Genomic DNA, 24,901 nt, shown 5'->3' on the forward strand with positions numbered 1-24,901 from the left:
ATGTTGTGAAGAATGGGGCTGATTATCTCACAGGATTAAATTTGAGCGCTTAGAGCAGTGCCTGCTTTAATAAATGTTCGCCATTATTGTCATTATTCTTAGCAGGAGTTCTGAGAATCTGTACACCAAGCATTGTTTGGGGAGTGAATAAGTGTTCACATATGTATGTGTGGTTTTGTTTTTCACCGTTCATAGCTCCTGTTTTCCAAGTTACACCTTAAAGATTAGTTTAACGTTTACTGAATTCACAGTACCTTTTTTATTGTAACAAAATACACATTAAATTTACCACTTCAGACATTTTAAACGTGCAGCTCAGTGGCGTTTAATACATTCACAGTGTTGTACAACCGTCACCACCATCTAGTTCTAGGACATTCTCACCTCCCCGAAAGGACACCCTGTACCCATCACTCCTCACTGCTCCCTCCCCCCAACCTTTGGCTACCACTAAGTGTTTTCTGCCCCTATGGTTTTACCTGTTTGGGATATTTTATATAGATGGAATCATAGCAATATCTGGCATTCTGTTTGTGGCTTCTTTTACTTTGGTATAATGTTTTCAAGGTTCATCCACCTTGTAGCATGTGTCATTTTGTCATTCTTTTTCATGCGTGAAGAATAGTCCAGTGTATGAATACCATGTTCTGTTTATGCATTATTCTGTTGGTGGACATTTGGGTTGTTTGCACCTTTTGGCGGTTGTAAATAGTGCTATGTGAACATGTGTGGCGCAGTAGCTTTTTGTTTGTGTTTTCTCAGTTGTGGAAACTACAAGTACAAATGATATCGTGTAGGGATTCTCAAAACCTTTTGACATTAAAAAAAGAAAGAAAGAACCTGAACATGCATATTTTCTGCTATAAAAGGGGAGAGGGGAACTCTGTGTGGTGGGAGGTGAGGGTGCCCTTGCAAGTTTGGGGCTTGGGGTGAGGGGCAGAGCACTGAACTGCCTGGGGGCATGTGAAGGCTGAGGTGCGCGGAGCAGGGGGAGTCATGGGGCTCGGGCTCTGCCTCTGCCTTCTGCACAGCCTCCTCCTTCCCCTCTGCTGGCACAGATGGTTGCTCCACTCTCTCCCTTCAGATTCCACCCCCATCTGCTTGGCCTCCACTACTTAATGTTTGCATTAGGATTAGCTCCTATTGCAAACACCTGGACCACCTGGCTCTCCTTACTTCTTGCCAGATCCAGTTTGGTTTTCTGTTGAATTAATTTGTTCCTTTGATTCTGCACTTTCATGTTCCTTGGAAATTATAGCCCACTGTGTCAAAGGAAGCTTTAAAAACGCACTTGCATTTCTGAAATGGCCACGTTGTCATAGCAGTCAACTCATATCGTGGGGCTCAGTCTGTGCTGCTGGCGTAGCCCCCGGTAGCTCCTCAAGATGGTATAGTACCCTCAAGAGGCTTACACTCTGGGTGAGACAAACCCCGTACAGTGAAATAGTTAACAAATCGTGGGGGTGTGTGCTTGGTCCAGAGCGCATCAGGATTTCAGAGAAAAGAAATGATCTGTGAGGACAGAGGTCTGAAAAGACTGAGGAACAGTCATAATATGACGATGAGTAGCGTTTTGATGGGTGGAGTGGTCCACCCCCACTCTCACTACAGTTTTCCCTCTTACCTGCGTTGCTCTGATGTATGTTTGTTTGTTTTTTTCTCTCCCTTCTAAATAGAAATTGAACCCCAGAGGGAAGAATCTTTGTACTGTTAACCCTTGCTTCCCCAGCTCCTAGAACAGTGCCTGGGCTGTAATAGGTACTCAGTGAATGTATGTTGAATGAATGAGTGAATTGCAGGCGAGCAGAATATAAGCAGAGGTACAGGTGCGTTATCCAACGCTGAGGGAGAGGTTGGAATAATAGAGTTGAAGGGGGAACCTTAGCTACCTAGGCCTCAGTGCTTTCAAAGTGTGCTTTCCAGAACGCTAAGTTTCTTGGAAACCACTCTGGTTGTTAGGATGAGTGCCTAGAGCGTGGGGCTGGGAAGTTGCCTCTGCCCCTCTCCCAGCACAGTCCTGCATGTCTTACACTAGTCTGCACCATACGATTTACTTTGAACACAGTTCTGCAGCTACACATAGTTTGGTTTCAGGGCTAAACAGGGAGGTCCTATCGTACAAGTAAGGAAACTAAGGCCAGATAAACTGCGTTTTTCCCAAGGTCGTTGAGCTGATGCCTGAAGTGGAAATTCTAACTCAGTCCAGTATTCTTTCCACTGACTTGACTCCTTCCGAGCAGAGGCCCTGTCTGCTTTGTCTCTTTTCAAGCTGCCACTTGAGCACTGTCTTCCTCTCCTCAAGCTGGTCTGCCGCTGGCCACGTCACACTTCTTGTTCTGGCCTCCCTTCTGGGAACCTTCCTCTCTGTCCAAAGCCTGTGTGTCCTGCAGGATCTGCCTCCGGGGGATTTCACTTTCGTTGGCATCAGTCTTCCCCTGTGCTGAGTTTCAGCTCTTGTTCATTTCTTCGCTGTGTCTTGTTCTGTGTTCAGGAACCCATCCCCTCTTCACAGAGTGGTGACTTGTGAATAGGTGTCAGATGGACCTGATGAGCTTGAGGGCAATGAAGACACTAACCTGTAACACCTGGGTTGGCCGGGGGTGAGGAATCTGGCACTCACACACATTCCCTGTGGGCGTGTAAGTCGCACAACCTCTGTTGCAGAATTGCAAATGCACGTGCCTTTTGCCCCAGCAAAATTCCACTTCTAGGAATTGGTCCTACTCAATGTGAAGTACCAAATGTATAAGCATAAGATTTTTATAAGGAAACAGTCTGAAGTCTTAAATGTTTCTCCCTCGATGGGGAACTGATGAAAAACGTGGTTCCACCCGTATGGTGGAGTTCAGTGTAGTCACCAGAAGGGCGTGAGTCTTTTGTACCGATAGGGTATCCTTTCCAATATAATGTGGAGGGAAAAAGATAATATCTATATGCATGTATTTGCTTGCTTACATATAGAGGTCAAGAAGTGTGTATAAGATGGTGGTGACAGTGATTCTTCAGCAAACGGGAGCAGCTAGATTAGATGGCAGGGGGATGGGGTAGAAGAGTCAGGGTCTGGCAGAGACACGCCCAGTGGACTGGGGGGGGATATTCTCACTCCGTGTTCAGTTTTCTGTTGCTACGTGACAGATCACCGCAAACTGAGTTGCCGTGTAATGTAAGCTAATCAAAGAAATGACAGCCCATCGCCTTTGCCATAGTCTCTTGGTTAGAAGCAAGTCACAGCTTCCACCTGTTCTCAGGGGAGGAGATTACACAAGATTGTGACTCACTGGGGGAAAAGGCTCGTCTTAGGATACATCTGCCATACCAGTGGCCAATTTTTAGTACCTCAAGTTTGCTCTTTAAGGATTAAAGTGATACTAGAATTGGGAGCTTGGTTAACTGTGCATGGGCCAACGAGGTGGATTTTCAGTAGGGAGACCTGAAGGTGTAGTCACCTCTCCATGCTCAGCCTGGCACCTTAACTCCTGGAGGTTTTAGTCTCAGTCTGACTTAATTCCTTGGTTTTTATTTTGTTTTTAATGAACTCTGGTTTTACTTGAATGAGCTAAATTTTCTTAAAACGTCTGAAATGGTTGAATTTCTGTCCTGCATATTACTTGCTTTAAAAGAAGTAAAAACAGTCGGTTAGTAATTTTGAGAGGATAAGTAGTCAACTCTCCCAAATCAGGACAAATGTGAAATGGTTGGGAGTTAAGAAACCAGGAAGTTGGAAGTGAAGCTTGAATCTTTTTACTCCACCTGGTGGGGGGTTTCTGTCACTGCAGCTGGATTTAATACAAACACAGCCCTGAACGTTATTCTAGTTGAGAGTTAACTGTTGACTGCTTTTAGCGTTTAACTCTCTCTGCTGTGTTGCTCTCCTTGTAGACTTGCTGGGTTTTGGTCATGCTTATGCACTGTACTTCACCATGCATAGAAGGGATGTGATTAGACCCACAGTGTAACTGAATACTTGGGTGGATGCTTTGACATATTTACATAATCGAAGGATGACATTGTCAAACTAACTCTAGGAACAAGGAGTTGTAAAACCTGTCACTGTGATGCAGAGTCACAGAGTAATTTGCTACAGAAATAATATATACATTTAAATTTATGGGTTATTTGGTTTTTTCCTTGATGACTTATGGGAAGTCTGCATAGGACTGTTACTATAGCCACCATTCTCTGGTATTTTCTAGAAGATAACAGCACTGCCTAATGAAACAAGCTGAGCAGTCTGAGATTTCTGCTTAAATGTCCCCACCCAATTTCTTTTGGCTACCATGCAAAACAGATTTCTTGTTTTAGTGGAAGAGGCATTGGAGTGAAGTATTAAGATGTTACATCCTTTTAGAGGGAAGGCTCCTTCTGCTTGTAATTGCAGCAGCCACTGAGCACAATCACGTTCCATCAGAACACACCCCCTGCCCCCACATCTCCTCCATCCCCTCAGCTTCTTGCCCCTCCCCCATTTCAAATATAACCCAGCTATCACTCTTGAAAAGCCTTCCTCAGTAAATTGGGTGCCCCTTGGGGGCCTGGACTGTACTGATCATCTCTGTGTTTCTAGGACCTAACAGGATGCTCAACGCCTGACATGCAGAGAGCTCTTCAGTAAAGGTTTGATCAGTCAAAGAGAATTTGCAGATTTTTTCCTCTGTGGTGTGAAAAAAAAAGGGCAATGGGGAGACAGTTTGGAGGAAATGAAGTTTTTATTGTTCAAATATTAAATGGACAAATGCTACTTTAGCTCCTTCTTTACTAATTCTGGATCATGAAGTATATGTGATGTGCCTTCAGTTCTAAAAACTGTGTCCTTTCTGAATGAGCAGATGCCTTTCTGTCAGATTAAAAAGTGTTTCAGTTAGATCAGATTGTAAGGAGGAGTCAAGGTGTCCAGCATAAAACACCAGAATAGAAGTTTTAAAGTATTTTTAATTTCTAAAGTCGTTGTCGATACATAACCACAATAAAAAGTTGAGAATTCTTTAAATGTCCTGATGAAATGCACATGCATATCTTCAACTCATTTCCAAAATATACACAAATGAGTCAGTTGACATCTGCTTCTGCTTTTTTTTAAGGTATGAATTTGAATCTGGCCCCTTTTAATCATCTCCAGCACTTTGTCTAAGTAGCTTTCCATGATTTGTATACAAAAGTCACTTCCCAGGAGAGGAAGAGTCTTTAAAGTGTAAGCCGAAGTGTACACATGATTAACATCAGAGAGACCTTCGTTTTTGGAAGTAATTTGAAAGAAAATGAGCACAATTTAAAAAAAAGAAAAGAAAAGAAAAGAAATTGGAACCACGTTTTAGGTATTTATGTGTAACCGGGAAAGGATTGTATCAGCCTTCCTCTGTAGTCTATGCTTCCTCTGAAGTACATGCTATGGGACTGTATTTTTATAATTTATAATTTTTTTTCGTGGAAATAAATGTTCAATTCAAATTTGTAAGACTCACAGGTCTAAAATTGATAAAGCTGAACATCTGCTTTTTAGATGTCAGTAATAAGCAAATATTAATGGCATAAAAGTTTGGGAGATATAGTTGAAAAATATAGATCTATGCCAAATTAAAATGCATCAGGTTTAAAGAGAGAATAATTTTTTTCCCTTTTTCATCATCTTAGGGTGTATTAATTAAAGGTGAAAGCTTTTTCCCAAATGAGGCATTTCAAAGCCAAGAGTTGCCCAGTTTTTAACCTTAGTGTTGTTTCACTGAAGACGGTATTCCTAAAAGGAAGAGACACAAGCTAGAAACTCACATGCCATATTGTTTCTGGGTCACAGAAAGGATGTGCAAGGTGTGGTCTGATTGATCAGATCCTTAGTGGAGACTCCTCAAAGAGCTCAGAGGGGCACTTTCATTGTGAGTGACCCAGGAAGCTCGTGCTCTTAAGATAAAGCTCAGATTTCATACATATCTCTTCCTTCTTCTGTCCTTTTAAACCCCCCTCTGCCCCATTTGTTACTCTCAGGTCCTTATCCTTACATGCTCATGAGTATAATGCTTTGGTTGCCGTGTTGTGTTTACCCCAAGTCCTTTTTTTTTCTCCACATTTGCGATTGTCCCCCCCCGGGAAGTGGTGGAGAGGAGGTATCTCACACTCTGGACTCAGAGCTCTATGCCTTCAGCCCTGATGCCTGCCCCCAGTAGCCAAACCTCCCTCCCTGGGCTGTGCTCCTTGGGTCACCACTGTTGGACTCCAGACGGCTCTGTGCCACCTCCTTCCAGTAGAAAACTTCTCCTGAGCAGCTTTTTCAACAGGAGCTCCTGGAGCCAAGTGTGGCTCCCCTCACTAGTCCCACTTCTTTCCTTGCTACCCCAAGGGACACAGGAACTCCCAGGTGAGAGGCCAGAGCTGCTCATAAAGTTCACTCCCTCGCGGGGCCTGGAACCCCTCTGCTCCGTTCCAGCCTATGTAGTTTCCCCACTTGTTTGGGCTCCTTTGGAGAACACCCCCACCACGGCCACAAGGCCGTATATGTGTGGGTCTCAGTTGTGGCTGGATCTGCCCACTGGTCCAGTTCTCTGAACGTTCTTTAGAGGTTACAAGCTTCTTTTTAGGGCCCCTGAGGCCCTCTGGGGAACGTTGTGGCTAAGTCCTAAGCTAGGACTTTGGCCAAAACGCTTTTCTTTTAAGCAAGGTCTGCCCCGTGGGCAGCTTGTTAAAGATGTAAATTCTCCTCCTCCCAGGTCAGAGCCTTCCAGGCCCTGGGCTGTCTCTGTCCAGCTCTTTAGGTGATTTCTGCTCACTCTTGGGAAGTGCTCTAGTATGCTGTTACTGGTCAACAGTGTAGAGGGGGCACTCTCCTTCTAGGATTTTGGAAGCAGAAGGAACCTCAGTTGGAGGCCATGGTCCCAAAACATTCACACCAGTCGCTAATTTTACTGTTTAGGAGTTTCAGCTCAGGGAAGTGCTGTAACTTTCCCACAAGCCACGTTACCAATGGACTCAAAAGCAGGGCTACTGACTTATTTTTCTAGAACATCTCACTGTATGCTGTTCCTTCCTTTGCATTATGTTGATTAAGAGCATTCTCAAGTGCTGGCTCTTCCATCCATCTTCTCTTGCCCCCCGAAATAGCAGCTTTCGTCAGTGGCCTTTGTTACCTCCATCCATAACTGCTAAACTCTGGCATATTTGGAAATTTGCATACATACAACAGAATAGAAGGATTGGAGACCCTAAGATGTCTTTTGGTGTGCGTACTTACAGTGAGCACCGCTCATATATTTTCATGTTCATTTAGCAAACATTTATTGGAACTTGCTATTTGCTCTGTGTTGGCATGGTAAATATTTTTCCAGATAAAGTAATAATTGTATCTTTCTGAAGAGCCTGCAAGATTCTTAATCAGTGAACATGTTAAAAGTGTTTCTAAGTGACTTGGAGTTCGTTTTTTCTGATTGTGTAGTCTGGTGGTGTCAAGTGCCCTCCACCAAAGAGCTTTTTTTCTCACAACTGATAGAGACCAGTGCTGGGCCCCAGGGTGCCTGCAAAGTCCGGGTTCAAAGGCTGACAGGATGGTAGATTTGGAGTTTAGTACTTTACTAAATGAAGAGCCCCCACCGTTTAATTGCGTATCCAGAGGCAGTAATGGGATTGTTGGGCTCATCCAAGACACTTGTAGGAGTCCCGTGGTGATGGTGGTCTTCAGGAAAATGAATTGGCTTTTAAAGTTTGTGCTTTTTGCTTGTTCTTTCCAGCACTGACCATTTGTTCTCCGGTTATGATCCATTTGTTTGGCGAATATGTTTTGGTGGGCCCGTTTTAGTTGAGAGCAGAAGTACACTAAGCTGTCTCTGATTTTCTGAAATCTTGGTTGCCTTTGGAAATGAACATGTAAGACTTGCCTTTTCCACCCACTTAGCTGTTTTCACTTTGAACACCATTCCATTATTTGAGTATTGAACAATCTGGCACTTTATAATTGTCTTAAACCATGAGTATGTATTGTTTTAAAGTTACTGCTTGTTTTAAACATACTTTTTTCCTAAATGTCAGCCATGGAAAGCTGATGAAACTTGGTTTCATTTATTTAGGCATGTAAGTTTTGGTCACACTTTTAAGCAGTGCTTGTTTCTTGCGCTCTAGGAAGGATTCGGGCATATCTTTTCTTTTGATCAGACATTCTGTGAGACAGTACCCAGATGTTACACATTTGAGTAGATAGTCTTGGCAACATATGCTTTATTGCACTGCCTTTAAAAAAAAACTTCATAATTTTAAAGAAATGTAAGAATCACAAAATGTGCTTTCTAAATAATCTTTATAAGATTAAAATTTTTTCTCTTTAAAATCAGAAACATGAAATTCGGCTGGAAAAAGTTAAATATTTGATCAGACCATATGAAATTGTTAATATTTGTCAGCTTTTGAGCCACAAAAGTGACACTTTTGGGGTCAATCTAATAGACTTCAGAATTAACCATTGGTAGCTGATAACCCTAAATGGTCAGCGCTGACCGTCACTCCAGTTCATTCTTGCCCACAGCTTTCACAGAGTGCCTGCATCTTAGATGTTACTTTTGTTCCAGCTGTTGCCTCTCACTTCCTAAGAAGGGCTTTCTGCCTCCCAGAGCTGTGGCTGCCCCATTCTTCAGCCGTGAAGAGAGCCTTTGTTTATTGGAAGTCTGTGGCCGGGCTCCAGCAAGTGCGAGGAGCCTGTGGTTGCCAGATGCTTCAGGTCTCCTTGGCATGAGCAGACACTCAACCCAGTAGAGTACCTCTCCCTTCTGCCACTAGAATGAACCTAGACACTCATTTCTATCTTGAAAGGGTGTAACTTATCCCCGGTATACGTGCAAGAGCTCCAAAAGCTCTTTATTAAAGTGTGTGCATCATAAAGAGGTGAGAGCTGTGATCCAGCTCCTGACTTGTAGTAGTAGCCTCCTTGACCTCTGGAAAATAAAACAGAACAACTCAAGTACAGGTTTTGAGGTAGTGGTGGTTTGGCTTTTGCTTAAGAAACTTCACTTGTCAAAGGCTTATCTCGTCTCCCTTCGCTGTGCTGTGAAGCAAATCATTGTCAAGATCCTTTTCGTAGTGAGTTACAGAGGGTTTTTTCTTTTCTCCATTCTCAAAGAAGATATAAATAAATGTAAGCATGGTTCTTATTAAAAAGAAATGTGAAAATGCTTCCCACTTTATTCTGCTGCCTTACATGGTCAAGTACTCTGGAACACTTAGATTTGCATCCAGTGGTGGATTTAGAGAATGTCCTGTGTATTTGAAGGCATAGTTGGATGGCAGTGCCCTCTTGTGGGAAAAGAGCACATTGCTTATTTCATGCTTGCTTAAATCTTAGCAAGAATTTTAAAATTTCTCTGAAAACTCTGTGTGTACAAGCTTATGTTGCAGAAAATACTTTTTCCACTAGAACCTGTTATTGGTATTTACTTCTAATCTCTTCCATGATTTCAAAGTAAAAAAGCAGGGAGGGTGGTGGAGGTGGTCAGGTGTGAAGTAGTTCCTAGGGGGGAGAAATTGTCTGGTAAGAGTTAGAAAATGGGTGTTTTTTGAGCAGCTAACGGCAGATATTTTTAAAGAAATTAGCATAAACAGCTCCAAATCAAGTTTTTAAAGTCTGTTCCTTATAAAAGCCCTTTTCAGCAGTGTAAAGCCCTCAAGGAGAGGTTCTCTAGACTGAGTGGGAGTAAACATCCCTTAGGGTACTTGAGTCTTATCAAGTGATGAAGTGTAAATCACATCACATTTTTGCAGTAAAGTTTCGTGGTGCCTGGGTGTCCACAGAGCAGCATCTGAGTCCTGGCTCTGCTCAGCCATCGTGAACTTGGGCAAGGAACTTCACTTCCTCACCCCCAGTGGCAATGTTCGTAACTTTGTTCCAAGGTTGTGAGGGTTAACTAGGAGAAAGTGTGTGCCTGGAACATAAGTAAGTTTTCCTAAAATGGTAGCAAGAATGATGCTGCTTATCAGATTTTGCTCTTGCTGTAAAAAAAAAAAAAAAAAAGTTAAAATTTTTTCTGCAATTATTTCCCATTTAGTGTTTGTTAAATTGGTGCTAATGGAATTAATGGGGTCCTGGGATTTAGATGCAGCTGTGCCTGAAGCCCAAATCATGAACCAAAATGGACATTTTACTGGAGAGGGCTCACCCTGTGAATTTTCAAAAGGACATTCCCATTTTAGTGTAAGGAATTCGATGTAATACGTTCTGTGATCTACTGTCATTTAAGGAAATAAATGCATTTATGTTAAGCAGAACTTTCCTAAACATATTGTTTATGTTTTAGGCATACGCAGTTTAATTTTAAAATATATATTTAACAATCATCTTTAATAAAACTGACTTGTTGGTATGTTGAAACTTATTTCATTGGTTTTAAGAGTTTAAAATGTCTTCATTTTTAAATGCTATACTATATAAACATATAATAATAAATATAATGTAACAGTAACAAATATATTGTATATTTGTGTATGAAACACAGGCTTATCCAAACCAGTAGCCTACTGACCCCTGAGAGGAGGGCTGGGGAGTAGTACCCGCCAGCCCTGGGCTCTCCAGGAACCCAGCCTCTGGAGCCCAACTATTTAGCTTCCCTGTCAGGTTGTAGGAGATGGAGACTGTCACATCAGGCTTTTGGTTGTAACTTCTTTTCGTAACTGAAATTCTGAGTTTTTTTCTCTTTCTCTATCAATTTGCAACCTTCCAAAGGCTTTGGGGGTCTGCCTTCATAAACATGACAGTGTTGGCAGGCTCTGGCTGTGATTCGGACAAGATGAGAAGGAATGGAGGAGGTGATTACTCTAGCTGTGCTCTAGCCCAGCAGTGCTCTAGGCTGTGGCCACCTTTCAGCACAGAGCTCTGCTGACAGCGTCTGTCCTCCTCCCCTGTCCGCCAAGCTCTCCCACCCCAGGTCTCTGTGCAGCGTCTCTATGAGATTGAAAAGATTACAAGAAAGTGTTCTGTTTGGGTGTGTAGGTTTGACTGCATTTCTCAGTTCTCAGGGCAGTTGTTTAAAAATTCAGCTTTAAAGATTCATTGGTGGAAAGCCAGTAAGGATTAATGAGAGTGTTGAATTAGAGAATATTTTTTAATGCAGTTTTGTTCCTCTGAGGTACATTCAGTAACAGAAACTAGGCCAACAAGTTATTGACAATTAGTGGTCCTTTGGGAATCTGCTTTAATGAATAGATAAGAATGATTTGTAATTAGCATAATAATTATATGCAAATGAATGCTTCTGAATTGCTCTAAAACACTTCTGAACTGTTTAAACAGCCCTCCTGAGATCTTGTTACTCTATTAATTTGTGTAGCAAATCTTTTTTTCATAGATCATGCAAAGATAAACTTCAGTCTAGCCCCTGTCCGAATTATTATGAATTCCAAGGTGGTAGGACCTGAATTAATGAGATTTACTTATACTACATTAATGGTACTCTATGGGAACCTGAAAGGGTGAGGAATCACTGGGGAGATGTGATTAAAAATAGGAAAGAAAACTGCTTATTTGAAAATAACTGTTGAAATGAGTTTCTTAAACAAGTTAGTAAATGGTTTCTCTTTACACCTCTGTTACTTGCAAGATTTAATGCAAACTTTTTTTTTTTTTTTTTTTTTTTTAATGGACTTCCCTTTTAGAGTCTAGCTTGAGTTTTCTCAGCTCCAGTTAGCTATGCACTGGGTCAATGGTGATGGGATCTGGGAACTCCTTTTTTCTAAGTGCCACAGTACTGGAAAATACAGGGCAGTGCTAATAAATGATGATGTTTGTTTATCTACATGTTTAATTCAGCTCTTTTCCCCATCCTGGTCTTTACTTTTAGGATGTGATTAGAAGAAATGAGCTTTGCTAAGTTGAGCAGCAATACCTGTGCATTTTAAAATTAATGATTATCTTTGAGCTATTTGAATAGACACCTAATTAATCATCTGTGCTAAAGGAAGGCATTTTACAGCAGGCTGCAGGATCCTAATATCTCTCTCAAGTTTTTGTTTACCCTGTAGAATTGTTTCTCTTTGGGGAGAGCAGGTGTCAAGGAGTTGCGAATGCATGTGGATTGGGCACTCTTTTCCTTTCCTTAGTTTACTGTAACCTCACCTGTGGTAACCAGGCATGGTTCTTTAAGCAGTTTCTGGTATCTGGAGCTCATCTCAATTTTTCCACAAGCTGTTAAGAAGCTCTTACCAGCCTACCCCCATCACCTCCTCACTCCCCCATTTATAATCATGAGTTCAGTCTGGCTCTAGGACATTGGGTTGGCTCAGCACAGATTTTTTACTTGCATTTTGGGGGACAGCCACTATGCTAAAAGATTCATAAAACTAATTTTTTTTTTTTTTTTTTTTTTTTGCGGTATGCGGGCCTCTCACTGTTGTGGCCTCTCCCGTCGCGGACCACAGGCTCCAGACGTGCAGGCTCAGCGGCCATGGCTCATGGGGCCCAGCCGCTCTGCGGCATGTGGGATCTTCCCGGACCGGGGCACGAACCTGTGTCCCGTGCATTGGCAGGTGGACTCTCAACCACTGAGCCACCAGGGAAGCCCCGTAAAACTAATATTCTTTGTCTTCAAAATGAATCTGGTTTCTGTTGAGAGTTTCTATTGAGAACTGTAGTGAGTAACAGATGTACACCCAAGAGGTAGCCCAACTTTTGTATTCCAGTGACAGAAAACAGTTATTTATAAGAATTTAATTAATGTATTCTGTGGCTCTAGCATGGAGTCTCAGTAATCCATTTATTTACCATATTTTATTTTATTTGTTCTCCAAAGGGTGTCTTGACTTGCCTTTTTTACTTAAATAAGAGTTTTCAATTAAATAGAGCTGTATTAACACTTATCTGAATCTACCTTATGCTGATACCATTGTGTTTTTCTGTTGTTCAGGCGCTAGCATTGGTGGAGCAAGCAGTGTCTGGGGACATTACACCTAACTTGATAATGATGGTTTTACTAAACCCTTCCTTATCCTGGCCAGGCCTCTGGGCATTATACAGACAATGAAAATTTGATCATAAAAAATTTTAAACACAGTGCACCTTAGCAATAAGATTTTTCTACTTTTAAACATGATTTTAAAACTCATTTTAAAAATACATTTCCTTGGCCTAGTGAATTTGCTTTCTTTTTTTTCCCAAGGATTACAGAAAGTGCATAGCAAATTCAGCCTTCAGAATACCCAGGAGCTGAAGACTCAAGTAGGCTACAGCTGTCTTCACCCACAGTATTCTAAAAGAACTAATGAGATGAGAAGTCTGCAGCTGGTGGCAAGCACAATAAACCATGAGCCAAGGGCTTCTCTTCATCAGAGCCTCCCCTTTCCCCACGGGATCCCAAAGGAGACAGAATACTAACAAAGCCAGCAGGCTGTCTCATTCCACACTATTGCTCATTTGCAGCTATAATTGGTAGCGGAGGTTGCATTCTGTATGCTGAAACTGTCATACATGAAGGAATATATTTGTTCATTGTGATACGGATATAAATCGGCCAGTTTTCATATACAGAAAGACCAAACTAGCTACCCAACAATAGAATTGTAGCAAAAAAGATACTGTTCAAAAAATTAAATGTTTGTTATAGAGATACAAAACTGAGGTTGTTAAAACCACACCTGCTTCCTGCTTTTTAATATCTTGCTACTTAATTCAACTGATTAAACATTTACGTATTCAAACTAACATTAAAAAGCACAAAAAAATTCCTAGGTTTTGACAAGATGCATTATCCTCATCTGTCAGGGTTAAGGTGCTGTTGTTAATAATTGGGTTTTGTTGCATTTTCAGTATATCCTTAACGTTTGCTGCTTTGTATTCAAGAGAAAAAAGCGGAGAGGGAAGACTGGGTTGAGATATATGTATATATGTGTATGTGTGATATTTTATACACACACACTCATGCCTTATAGGAAAATCCACTTTGGTATCTCTGGTGCTGCTGCTTCTTGGTGTTTTTGAAATGTGTTTTGCTTATCTGGCTTTTGTGGACACCCTTCTGCTGTCCTCCTGTGTGCTGGACTAGAATGAGCCCAGGACAGAGGGTAAGAAGGCTTGTGTTCAAGTCCTCAGGTAGGTGAGCCTTTGCCACCTTCTTGTTGGACTGTGGTTTCCTCATTTGTGAATTGAAGCGACTTGGGTGGTCTTCAAGGTGCAGTTCACCTCTATAATTTTGTGAATCCGTAGTTCAGAAAAGTTATTCAGTGAACAGCACTAATAATGAAGGCTCGGAAATAAACTTTCAGGATCAGTATATTAGGTCCAGAGTGGAGAACTTTTAAAGTGTTATTCCATGTTCTTCAGTTAATTAATCTATGTCAGATAGGCACTGAAAATCCCTTAAGGTGTCGCTGTGGTATGGAGCTGGGTGGGGTTAGGAAGGAGAAAGGAGTATTGTCCAAAAGTCCGTCTAATCCAACAGCTTACATTTTCACATCCACTGGTGCTGTAATCATGCTTAGACCCACCTCCTGGGGTGAGTCACCCCTGAATTAGTTTACCTCTACATGAAAATAATTTATGCTGGTACAATTTTTAGACCAAGCTCGCTTTTCTTAAATTAGTTCTGCCTTGGTTTATGTACTACCCTTATTGTATACTGTCAGCCCTACTGATACTTGTGTACACTTTGTTTTGTGGATTTTGCTTTTTCTTTCTCTTGGAGCTGGTGAGTTTAGCATCCTCAGAGATAGTTCTGCAGTCTCTATTTCGTCAGATTTGTCTTCCAGTTGTGGCATGTTTTATTGGCTTAGTGTTTTCCTTCTTAATGGTACATAAAATAATGGAGCATCCTGTAACTGGCAGCCTCTTAGATTCAGGAAATGTGGTGTTTACTATTCAACTCATGCCAGGCTCCATAATATCTTCAATTTTGTAAAAAAACAAAAACTTGAGCATCATGCCCACAGTAAGGTCACACCCCAGTTAGTAAAAAAGACAAAAGGAAGTATTTTTCCTTCAAATGGGATGAACTGTTAAATGTTAAACATTGGTCAGACCTCTGGGCATTATACAGATAATTAAAATTTTATCATAAAAAAATTTAACACAGTGTTCTTTAGCAGTAAGATTTTTAAACATGACGTTAAAACTCATTTTAAAAATACATTTCCTTGGCTGGTGTCGGTTGGTTTCAATTCTTTCTATAACTCTCCTCTCCACTCTGTTGGCAGTCAACATGTAGCCCCCTGGGGTTTCGATTACCGTTTCTTTGTCTCTCTTGCTTTGCTCCCAGCTAGACTGATTTTCTAGGAGCCAGAACCAGGTGTTGGCTCTCCTTGTGTCCTTAGATCCCTTAGACTGCCTCTTAGCTTAGCATCCTGTGCACTGCATGGTGCATATGTAATGCACCTTTTCTGTGATGGCTGTTCAATAAATAGACCTTGAATCGAGGGAGATAATGTCAAAAGTGATTATTTGATATAATGTTAAATATTTTCAGTTTTGGAGGAAACTGAGCTTATCTCTGGGTTTCCAAGCCCCTGACCTAGAAGAAAATGTGTTATGGGGTTACAAGTATTTGTTAGTAGGACAGCTGATTTCTCACTGTGAATCCAGGTCTTGAGACCACCTGTACAGTTGATTCTTTTCTCAGTCAGCAGTGAAGTTGTTAATTTTTAGGGTGCGGTTCTAAATTGGAATTTAAGAATTCATGTTAGCTGACAGTAATTGAACTTTCTGCTGATGTGCCCAGACACACCAGCTAACTCCAGTTGTCTGACTCCTTGCAGTTGGCTCATCCCAGTTTGTCATTCCTGGACAGTGCTGACTGACCTCGTGCCTGTAGCTGCGCCATGTTGCGTATGTTAGCAGTAAGGCTCAGCATGGCCAGCCAAGTTTGCCTGTGTAATCGTCTTAACCCTCTGGGGGACCTTTTTGTAGCTTCTTAGAAGACAGCGGTTAGGAGTTCAAGGTCACACATTTGCCCAGTTATCTTTCTTTAAAGTTTTATTGTCTACCCGAACCTCACTCTTCTCCTTCCTCACGTAATTTACTTATAACTTTCTCTTTAGGAATTATGAACATGTCATATGCATTTACTGAATAACTGTTGAGTCTTGATTGGCTGCTTCTCGGCATGTTTTCTTTGATTTTGAAAGTTTGTATTATGCTTTGGCATGTGTTCAGTGCTTGCACTGCCCCTACCTCTAAAACAATGATTTTTTTTCATACTGACGTGTCTGGGCCTTTTTCTCAAAGTATGTGGTCCCTACATAAATGCTGTGAAGGACCCCTGGTTTAAAAATTCTGCTCAAGAAGAAAGGGGCTCTCCTTTTGTAGTATTTTCAACTGACCTCTGTTCACTGTTACTGTTACAACTCATTTCTTTTTTAAAATCTGGATGTTAGCTCTTCAAAAGTAGTTTTTTAATTTCTATCTGTAGATTGTGTGTATGTATGTGTGTAATGACCAAAGAACTTTTGTAAAGCAGATAGGATTAAAAAGGTTTACTCCTTTCATGTTTTCCATTCTATCAGAAAGAGGATATTAAGGGAAACAGTATTTACACACCAAAACCTCCTATAAAACCTAGATTTTAGGGCTGTTCCCTATGGCATGATATAACTGAGTCCCATATGGAGTCGTAAAGCCCTCGCTCACCTCACTTGGCATTGCAGGCCTGACATGAGTGTAGTCCCTAAGGTTTGCCTGTGTACCCATGGCTCTCCACGAACAAGGCTTTGGAGTGGCTGGCCTCCTAACTGAGGCATCCACCACAGACCCAGCCGTGGCAGAGCTCAAGGGGATGCCACAGCATCCATGGTTCTGATCGGTGTTCCCAGTCATGGGGGTTGCTCTCCAGCAGGCATTAGAGTCCAGTGTCTTCATCTATGGGTGTTGTGAAAACTGGTATGGGTCAGCTTTATTTCTTGAGTGTGATTATATGTATATCAAAATACTGAAACTGTTGAAAAGTTTTGGAAGATTTCTTAGAGATAGCTATCCAGCAACCAGTCATGGTGGACTGTTAGTCAGGACTTCTATTACTTTTTATTATGTAGTTGTTTTGCTACAAGGTAAAAGCTTAAAGCAAAGAGAACCAAACTGAGAACTTAATATCGTATAGAAACATTTTCCTGCGTTTATGCAAAGCACAGTAAGCCCCGTCAGTTTCTGTCATGTGTTTAGTAGCTGCAGAGGGCTGTTCTGGCAAGGTTAAAGAATTTTCTCTGGTTTTCTTCTCTGCTTCTGACTTTGTTTTGCTTTGCAGGACTACAAAGCTGATGAAGACCCAGCGTTATTCCAGTCAGTCAAAACCAAGAGAGGCCCTTTGGGACCCAACTGGAAGGTACTGGATGCTGACCTTTCTGACAGGCAGAGTCTTGGCAACAGAACACTTGACAGGTCCTGAGTCTGGAAGAGCTGGTGACGTTTAAGTGAAAAACAGAAATGGCACAAAAATAGTTTTATTTGTGATAAGGACTCACAGCCAGTTGCAGTTGGCCAGCAAGTCTGTGCTGCATTAACAAACAGAACAGAGCCAGGCTGTCACTTTCAGCATAATGCTATTCTGATAACTCTTAAAAGAGACAAGTGATTTAGTCTTTGGGGATTGTAATGTTCTCTTTTGAGACTTGAAGCAGTACAAAAATCCATGTTAAGTGAAGGTTGATAGTTTAAATTTAGTCTTGGTAAAAACTGAACAAGTTCCCCTTCCCCGGTCTCATGTTCCTGGCCTTTTAATAGTTATATTTCGGAAAGCAGGGCACCAGAGAACAATTTTGATGGCAAGTAGTTGTTTTCTAATAAAAAGCACATCCTTACTTTATTCATGGAAGTAAGAAAAGCAATGTTAGGGTAATAATTTAAATTGCTATAGAAATATAATGGATTTTAAAGACATCCGCTAAACTAAATGACAGCCCCTTAGAGAAGGCTTAATGTGTTGATGGCAAGTTATTACAGCTAATTTGACAGGAGAAGAGGAGCATAAAAACCTAAACATGCCCAGAGCAGATTTTCCGCCAACAGGGTTTTACTTGGTAACCAATCTGTTTATGCTGAAGCCAGTCACAGGTCATCGATAAATGATGTCTAGGATTACTGTTACAGTGATCCCCTATCTGCAAGCAACAACTAAATACTGTTAGTTGTTGCTTGCAGATAGGGGATTACTGTAACAGCCCCACAAGAAGAACCCAGTGAGTGGTTCTCCATGGGTGTTGGACTATTTTGGACAGTCTTGCACATCAATTAAAATGAAGAATGAGTCTGACTTTCTTCTATAAGAAATGATTCATAATCATTTTCACATTTGTTCTCTGGATAGAGTTTGGTTCAAGATTCTCTCAGTTTAATGGCCATGACTAGAGACTTTTAATACCCAGAAAGTGATATATGTCACTTAAAAAAAAAAAATTAAGGAACAAGTTCAGTATGCATGTTCTAAATTTACTCTCATGGATTTAAAAAAAAAAATTCCCCACCCCTTTCAAGATTTCTCACTGTGAACTTTAGAACTCACCCTGAATCAGAGGAGAAGCCTTTCTCTGAGATTTAACACTGGCCTTAAAAGAGAGTGCTGTGCTAGAGCAGACAGGTGTCTGCTTCTAAGGTTGCCATATCTTCTCAAAGGTCTTCTGGCCCCAATAAGTACCAGCTCTTTAGCTGATGATAGTTTTCAGGGAATAGAGGGCCATGAAATTGAGACTTGGAGGTGGATTAAATGTTGAATTTTCTTCAAATTGTCAATTTTTCAGGTATAAACTTGAAAAGGTGATGCTATATTATGTGGTGGGCTATTGTGTCTGGGTGCACATCTTTCCTGTAGGACCACCTAACCAGTTTTATAACAGGCAGCAAGGGTAGTTTGACACTATGACTTTTACCTGATTTCCAACCTTTAGGAACTTGGAATATGAGTTTTACTGCTTTTTTATTTATGATTTTTACCTTTTTAACTAACATTGCTTTGTCTTTTATTATCCATTAATGGTTACTTAAAATTCTAGAATAGGTTTCGTTTTTAGAAATTGTAAAATTTTGCATTTTTTCAGGTTGCAGTATGGCAAATTATTGCCCCCATTTGTGTGTGTGTGTGTGTGTGTGTGCGCGTGCGTGTGTGGTGAGGGGGTTAAACAATAGCTTATTTCTCAGGGAGAGCGCTGGCTGGTAGTGATACCATTCTACCTATTTGCCTGTCGGTTGTTGACTTGAGCCAAAAGATGGTAGGTGCAGCTACTCTCATAAGTTGGGTTACTGTTTAACTGAATTTCAGTGAGTTACTGTGATCTCAGAAATAACTCAGGGAGTCAAGCGTTAAGTCAGAGGAGAAGTCTTCCTCTGAGATTTAACACTGGCCTTAAAAGCATCGCTTACTGCTGAGATAGAAACTAAAGAGTAAGAAGGATTGACTAGCTGATGATACAACATACAGAAAAACAGGAACCTGTGGACTGACTTGCTCTTATCAGCATCTCCTGCAGCTGTTCAGCAGGCCCTATTTGCCTGGCACCAAAGGGAGCACCAGGGAAGGATAATAGTTGAAGGTTTCTATACTTCTGAAATATGAGAATAGGGAAGAAATACATGGTACTTAAGGCAAAAAGGAAGAAGAAACCCTGTTCTGGACCCACTCACCCAGGATCGTATAGAAGAATGCTCCAGTCCAAGTGCTGCCTGGTGGTTCCTCTGCCGCTCCAGAGGCCCTCCATACCCCTCAGCGGAGACTCACCTTACCAGCACACATTCCAAAGGGTAGTCACAGCTAAGTGCACACCCCATGATCGCTTTGAAACTTTCCCTTACTTATCCCACAGTGATATTTTCCTTCTGAATCATTGCAGTATTTAATGCTTGTCTGCACCAGAATGGATGAGGGAAAAGAAGCTTTTTTTTGGTGCCAGGCATTAGACAAGGTTGTATTTAATCTTCACAACCTTCCTGTGGGGTAAATACAGCTGCTTCACTTTATAGATTAGAAACTTGGCCGGAGAAATATGGATAATAGTTACAGGAGAAGCGTCTGCCATTTCTGTAGCACCTGATTCAGTGCTAGTCACAGAGATGTGTAAGGCATGGAGACATAGCAGATTCTGGCTCTTAATCCAGAGATCCCGGCTCACCAGTCTGCACCGTTTTGCCCTCCTGCATCATGGCAGTTGTGTGGCTCTCTTATTCATGGTATTTTCCAGAATTTGATTCTTCTCTTAATACCTGTCATACGTTTCCAGTGGTCAGGGAATCTGTTTGGTGACAGTGGCACTAAGGGAGATCCATTAAAAACCCATCGTGACTCTATCACAAGTTGTGACTTAAATAACTTAACCCTAACTCTGAACCTCGGTTTCCACACCTCTAAAATGGGAATGATATTAGTAACTGCCTCAGGTGGTTTGTGTGAGGGCTGAATAATGAATGTTATAATCCCAGCAGAGAGGAAGTGCACAATAAGTGGTAGCTTTTATCATTGTTGTCATGCTTTTTGTCTTTGGAAATAAAAATCCTCTATCATCTCCTGGGGTTAATGAGGTCAGTGAATATGCTACCCTATTTACGACACAGTTATTCCTTTTCTTTGTCTAGTGTCCAGGGTTCCCTTGGTTCTGGTGTCTGGGGATTGCCGAACATGTCCTGGTTCACCTGTCCTTACCCCTCGTGGTTATGAGTGCTTAATGAGTGCTTGACTCGGGTCAGCCATAAAGCAGAGGCCACACAGTTTAGAGAGCCTTTGCTAGCAGGGGATCACGGGATTGCCAGGGAATAGATTTTCATATTACCTGTATGTGTTAGGAGTACAGACATTTTTTTAGTTTATGGTATGGTACATTATTTTTTTAAAACTACAAACCCAGAGGTGCAGACCTTAGTTGTATACGTATTCATTTTCCCTCTAAAAAAAGAATTTTTAAAATCTGAGCATGTGAATTACATTTTGTTATTTAGGCTTCAACACGTGATTAAGTGACTGCATAGTAATAGGAGAGTGATTTATGACCTATAAAGATTTTTGCTTCAAGGCAAAATTGTGCATTTCTCATGGATGTAAATGTCTTCTGTGTAGCACCACACATGCATGTGTGTGTGTGTGCACGTGTCGATGTTTTGGTTCATTTTATGTTTCGGGGGTTGTGATGTTGGTATGACTACCAGTACCAATGGTTTACCCATTTGCATGTGGATTCCTTTAGCCTTCCAGTTTGCCTTCTCTGATGAGGTGAGGAGTTGTCGTTTTAACCAACTGAAACAACACTTTTGAAGATTACAGCAAGGTCTCATTTTTTTCTTCATTTAATCCAGATGCCTCATGAAGACTTCAGCCTCTATGTCTACATATATATGACAGTTAATAATTAGGCCTATAAAGGTCTTTGTAAGAGGCTTTGCCGAAGCATCTGCAGAGCCCTTACAGTGCTTGACATGTGTCTGAACACTGGGGTATTAGGGGATCGGGCCGAGTAAAGAAGTTGATGCAGAAATTGTGGTGGCTTTTATATTATCTTTTTATATATCTTTATATAAATATTCTCTACTAATCATAAAGACACGTGCAGTTTGTCTTCTGTGTCAGTTAATTCAGTTTTACGTAAAAGCTCTGGCAGTTGGAGCTTGGCCTTGCAGAGCAGTTTGTTGTACAGTCCACCTACGCGGTCACGCTTTAGATTCCTTTTGGACTTATCGCGGAGGCCGTTCTGGATTCTCCAAGCCGGTGGAGGGCAGCCGTCTCTGGATTATGGGGATGCTGATTTGTTTCCTGCTGTGCTGCCAAGACTCCTTTCTCTTCTCCCCCCACACCTGTGAAAAGAAGGCAGTTTTGGTTGTCTGTGGCCTAAAGTAGAGATACCACAAGGTTCGGTTGGCTGGGGATGGGAAGAATGGAAGTAGGGGATGAGGGAGAATTTGAAACCCCTCAGTGGAAATCTCTTTGAGGTAGAGACTGGCAGGAAAGCAGCCCAGATCATCCATCCTCGTCCTCTAGAGGCTAATGAGCACTGTCCCTTACTGAGCCACCCGAGGAGGAGGGCTGAGGGCGCTCTCCTGTGTCTTCATCTAGACCTGGCTCTGAGTCCAGGAGGGAGGTGAAGGCGTTTTAAACGTGCTCCCTCCCTGTAATCTCACATTTGAAACCCCATAGTGGGTGGTATAAAGAGGCTTAATAATTAGTTTCTAGTTGACCACACTGTGGCTTATGTATACTAAAGCAGACCTTAGAACATGGCTCATTTTTTTTTTTGAGTACTTGGTTTGGCAACTAGGTTTTTAATTCAGTATAAAAAATAGGCATTTTGCCCTTAGTATGTATCAATTATGCAACTCCTAAGAGGACACCGAAAAAGCCGTTCTGTGTCTTCCAGAAGCTAAGTGCCCCAGGAGCGGTACATGATTAGTTCTAGCTTTATCTCAGGTACCGAATGCCTCTGTTCTCAGGCAGAGCCGAAGGACTAGGCGTGGACGGATGGGATGTCTCACTCAGGTTCAAGGAGTGATTTGACAGGATGGGCCTCTTGCGGAGTGTCTTCCTGACAGTCAGGGCCATAAAGTTTTCATGAGTTTCACTTGAAGCGTGAATTTGTGATTTCAGTTGTACTTGGTGTCACTCCTGGAGTAATTGGACACAAGCACGAAGCACATGCTTAGTAAAGTTCTGATTAGTAAAATGGGTGTGAGCTACAAAAATACTAAGTTTGGAGGCATGGAAAGTGTGACTGATCATTCTCTCACAGGCAGTAAGCTTTACTGTCTGTTTTTGTGAAATTAGTTTAACCTACGATTAGTTTAATCTTTTGAACTTTATCCCACGTTTACTTCTTCCATTTGACGGTTAGCACTTGCCCAACCAGTTAGGAATCTCCTGCCCTGAACCCTTCCGAGTCCTTTGTTGATGACCTGCTCATGGAACTTGGTGTGTCCTGCGTCAGGGTGGCGGTTCACGGGTTCATACTCCCTTCCTTCCCCCACCTCCTCGCCCCCCGTCACTCTCTGAACTCTCAGCCGTAGGCTCTGTGTCCGGCTCACTTGATATTTGCAGTGCTGAGCACGGGGTTTGCTCATAGTAGATACTTACAGATACTTAGTAAGTATTCGCTGAATTCAAGTTAACTATCTTAAACCAAATAAAAATCAGTGTTGGACTTGCCATGTACTTACAGAGAATATAATGTCCAGTGTTGGTCTGTCCAAATGGCTACCAAAATCTAAACCAAGTTGAGGGAATGGCTGTGAATTGTAGCATCAGGCTTTGCTTGAAATTTCGGTACGCATACTCCACATACATTCTGTAATCTTGTGTTGATATCTACTGATGGGGGCGCTGGCAACAGTCACAGCAGTGCATTTATTTTTAACTTTCTTAGTGAACTCTGGGTTGGAAACTTAACATTACGAAATCAGCAGCTGAAATTGAGCGTTCAGATTGCCTAAAATTGAAAAATTGAAATATGAAGGGAGCATGAGCCTTATAAAAACTGCTGTGTCCTTGCAAAATATTAACTCTGGTTAGATGTAACTTATACCTATTCTGTCTTTATCCCAACACGTTTTAAATAGGAAAAAGTGTATGTGCAGTTGACATGTAGGATGAAGCTGTGAGAGGACTACATTGTTAGGAAATGAGTTTGCAGAATGCCTTTGGGTGGTTTTTTCCCCCTCTTTTGCATTTGTGTGTATTTGTTTGTCACAGATACGAGGAAGTAGTTCTTGTGGAGAGCATGGGCTGATTGCTCACCATTCCAATTAAACACCCTGCGTTTTGTTTAGTTACGTTGTGTGGCTTCAGTATACATTACTCTCCCTTAGGCCTCATCCACATACCTCAGAGTAACCTAATATGTGTCGTTAAATTAAAAACATGATTTGAGCTTAGGGGTTTCATTTATAGTTAGAAAAGTGAAATGTAAGGAATTCAGTGAATACACAAACTATTTAAATATAATTTTAGAAACATTTCACAGCGAGCTAGTATTACAGATGAAATTTAAAATCGTGTAGAGATGGGTGATCATTTTGGGTTCTTATGTTAGCCCATGACTTTATTTTTTATAGAACTTCTGATTCTTATCTTTTGGTGACCAAACATTCTTTACCTTTTATTTTCTATTGTTTTTTTAAATTTTCATGCTATAATCTGTATAAAACTTGTATTTTCATTAGCAGAATAATTTTATTTACTGCTACATTAGGTTAGGAAGTGTTAGGTTTGGGCTGGATTGGAATTAGGTGTGAATGATCTGAATTTAGATTTTGCCTTTATTTGCTTTGGGGTTATTTTTTCAAATGATGGAGGAGGAAAGAATCACAAAACATTTGTATTGTTTAAGGCCAAAGAGGAAACTTTGCTTTGCGCCAGCAAAGAGCCCCCTGAAGGCTGAAACTCCTTTGGGTTCTCTGGATTCTAAAACACTGCTCTGAATGTGGGGTCGCAAATACTTGTCCCATTGAGATTTTTCACATTTTTTTAAAGGTTACACATTTTTTCACAAGAATACTTCTGATAACTCTGAAGCTGATAATACTTTACATGTATACCTTGTTTTTGCTTTAGAAGTTTAAGATGAGGAAAAATTAAATGTGGGCTGAACTAAAGTTACGTATTAAAGATCTTAATTCAGCTTTTAGCTTGATTTTGTTTAGCTTTGATTTATGAAACATCAAAAAGAAAAGAAGCAGGAAAATATTTAGATTGTTTATAGTCAAAGATGAATGAAGATTTAAAATAGTACCCAGACAATTTAGGGCGAAGTAAATCTTTGTCCTAAAATACTCAGCTGAAGGCAAAAACTTTTTTAGAGTCTGTTTTTCAAGCGTGTTAATTTTTTTTCTGATTATAAAATAATACATATTTATGAAGTTTTGAAAATAAAAGTCAGTTGTAGTCTCAGCATTTAATTACCGCTGTTTGTTATATTTCTTAATTCACATAGTTTATTTTGCTGTAGATGTTTATATTATACATAGATACCTATTTATATTGGTATTATGATTTTTTTTTCTTCA

General features: G+C 41.0%; 1 protein-coding gene across 2 annotated transcripts in view; it reads left to right on the top strand.

The window, feature by feature from the left end:
* PITPNB (phosphatidylinositol transfer protein beta) overlaps positions 1–24,901 on the top strand; it is a 61,786-nt gene that overhangs the window by 22,896 nt on the left and 13,989 nt on the right. For both annotated transcript variants that reach the window (XM_065889683.1, XM_065889684.1), the window contains exon 8: positions 17,181–17,258. In XM_065889683.1, coding sequence (XP_065745755.1) covers positions 17,181–17,258 — 78 coding nt within the window. The remainder of the gene's footprint in view (positions 1–17,180; positions 17,259–24,901) is intronic.

This window comes from Phocoena phocoena, chromosome 13 (genome assembly GCF_963924675.1).
Source record: "Phocoena phocoena chromosome 13, mPhoPho1.1, whole genome shotgun sequence".
Taxonomy (NCBI): domain Eukaryota; kingdom Metazoa; phylum Chordata; class Mammalia; order Artiodactyla; family Phocoenidae; genus Phocoena; species Phocoena phocoena.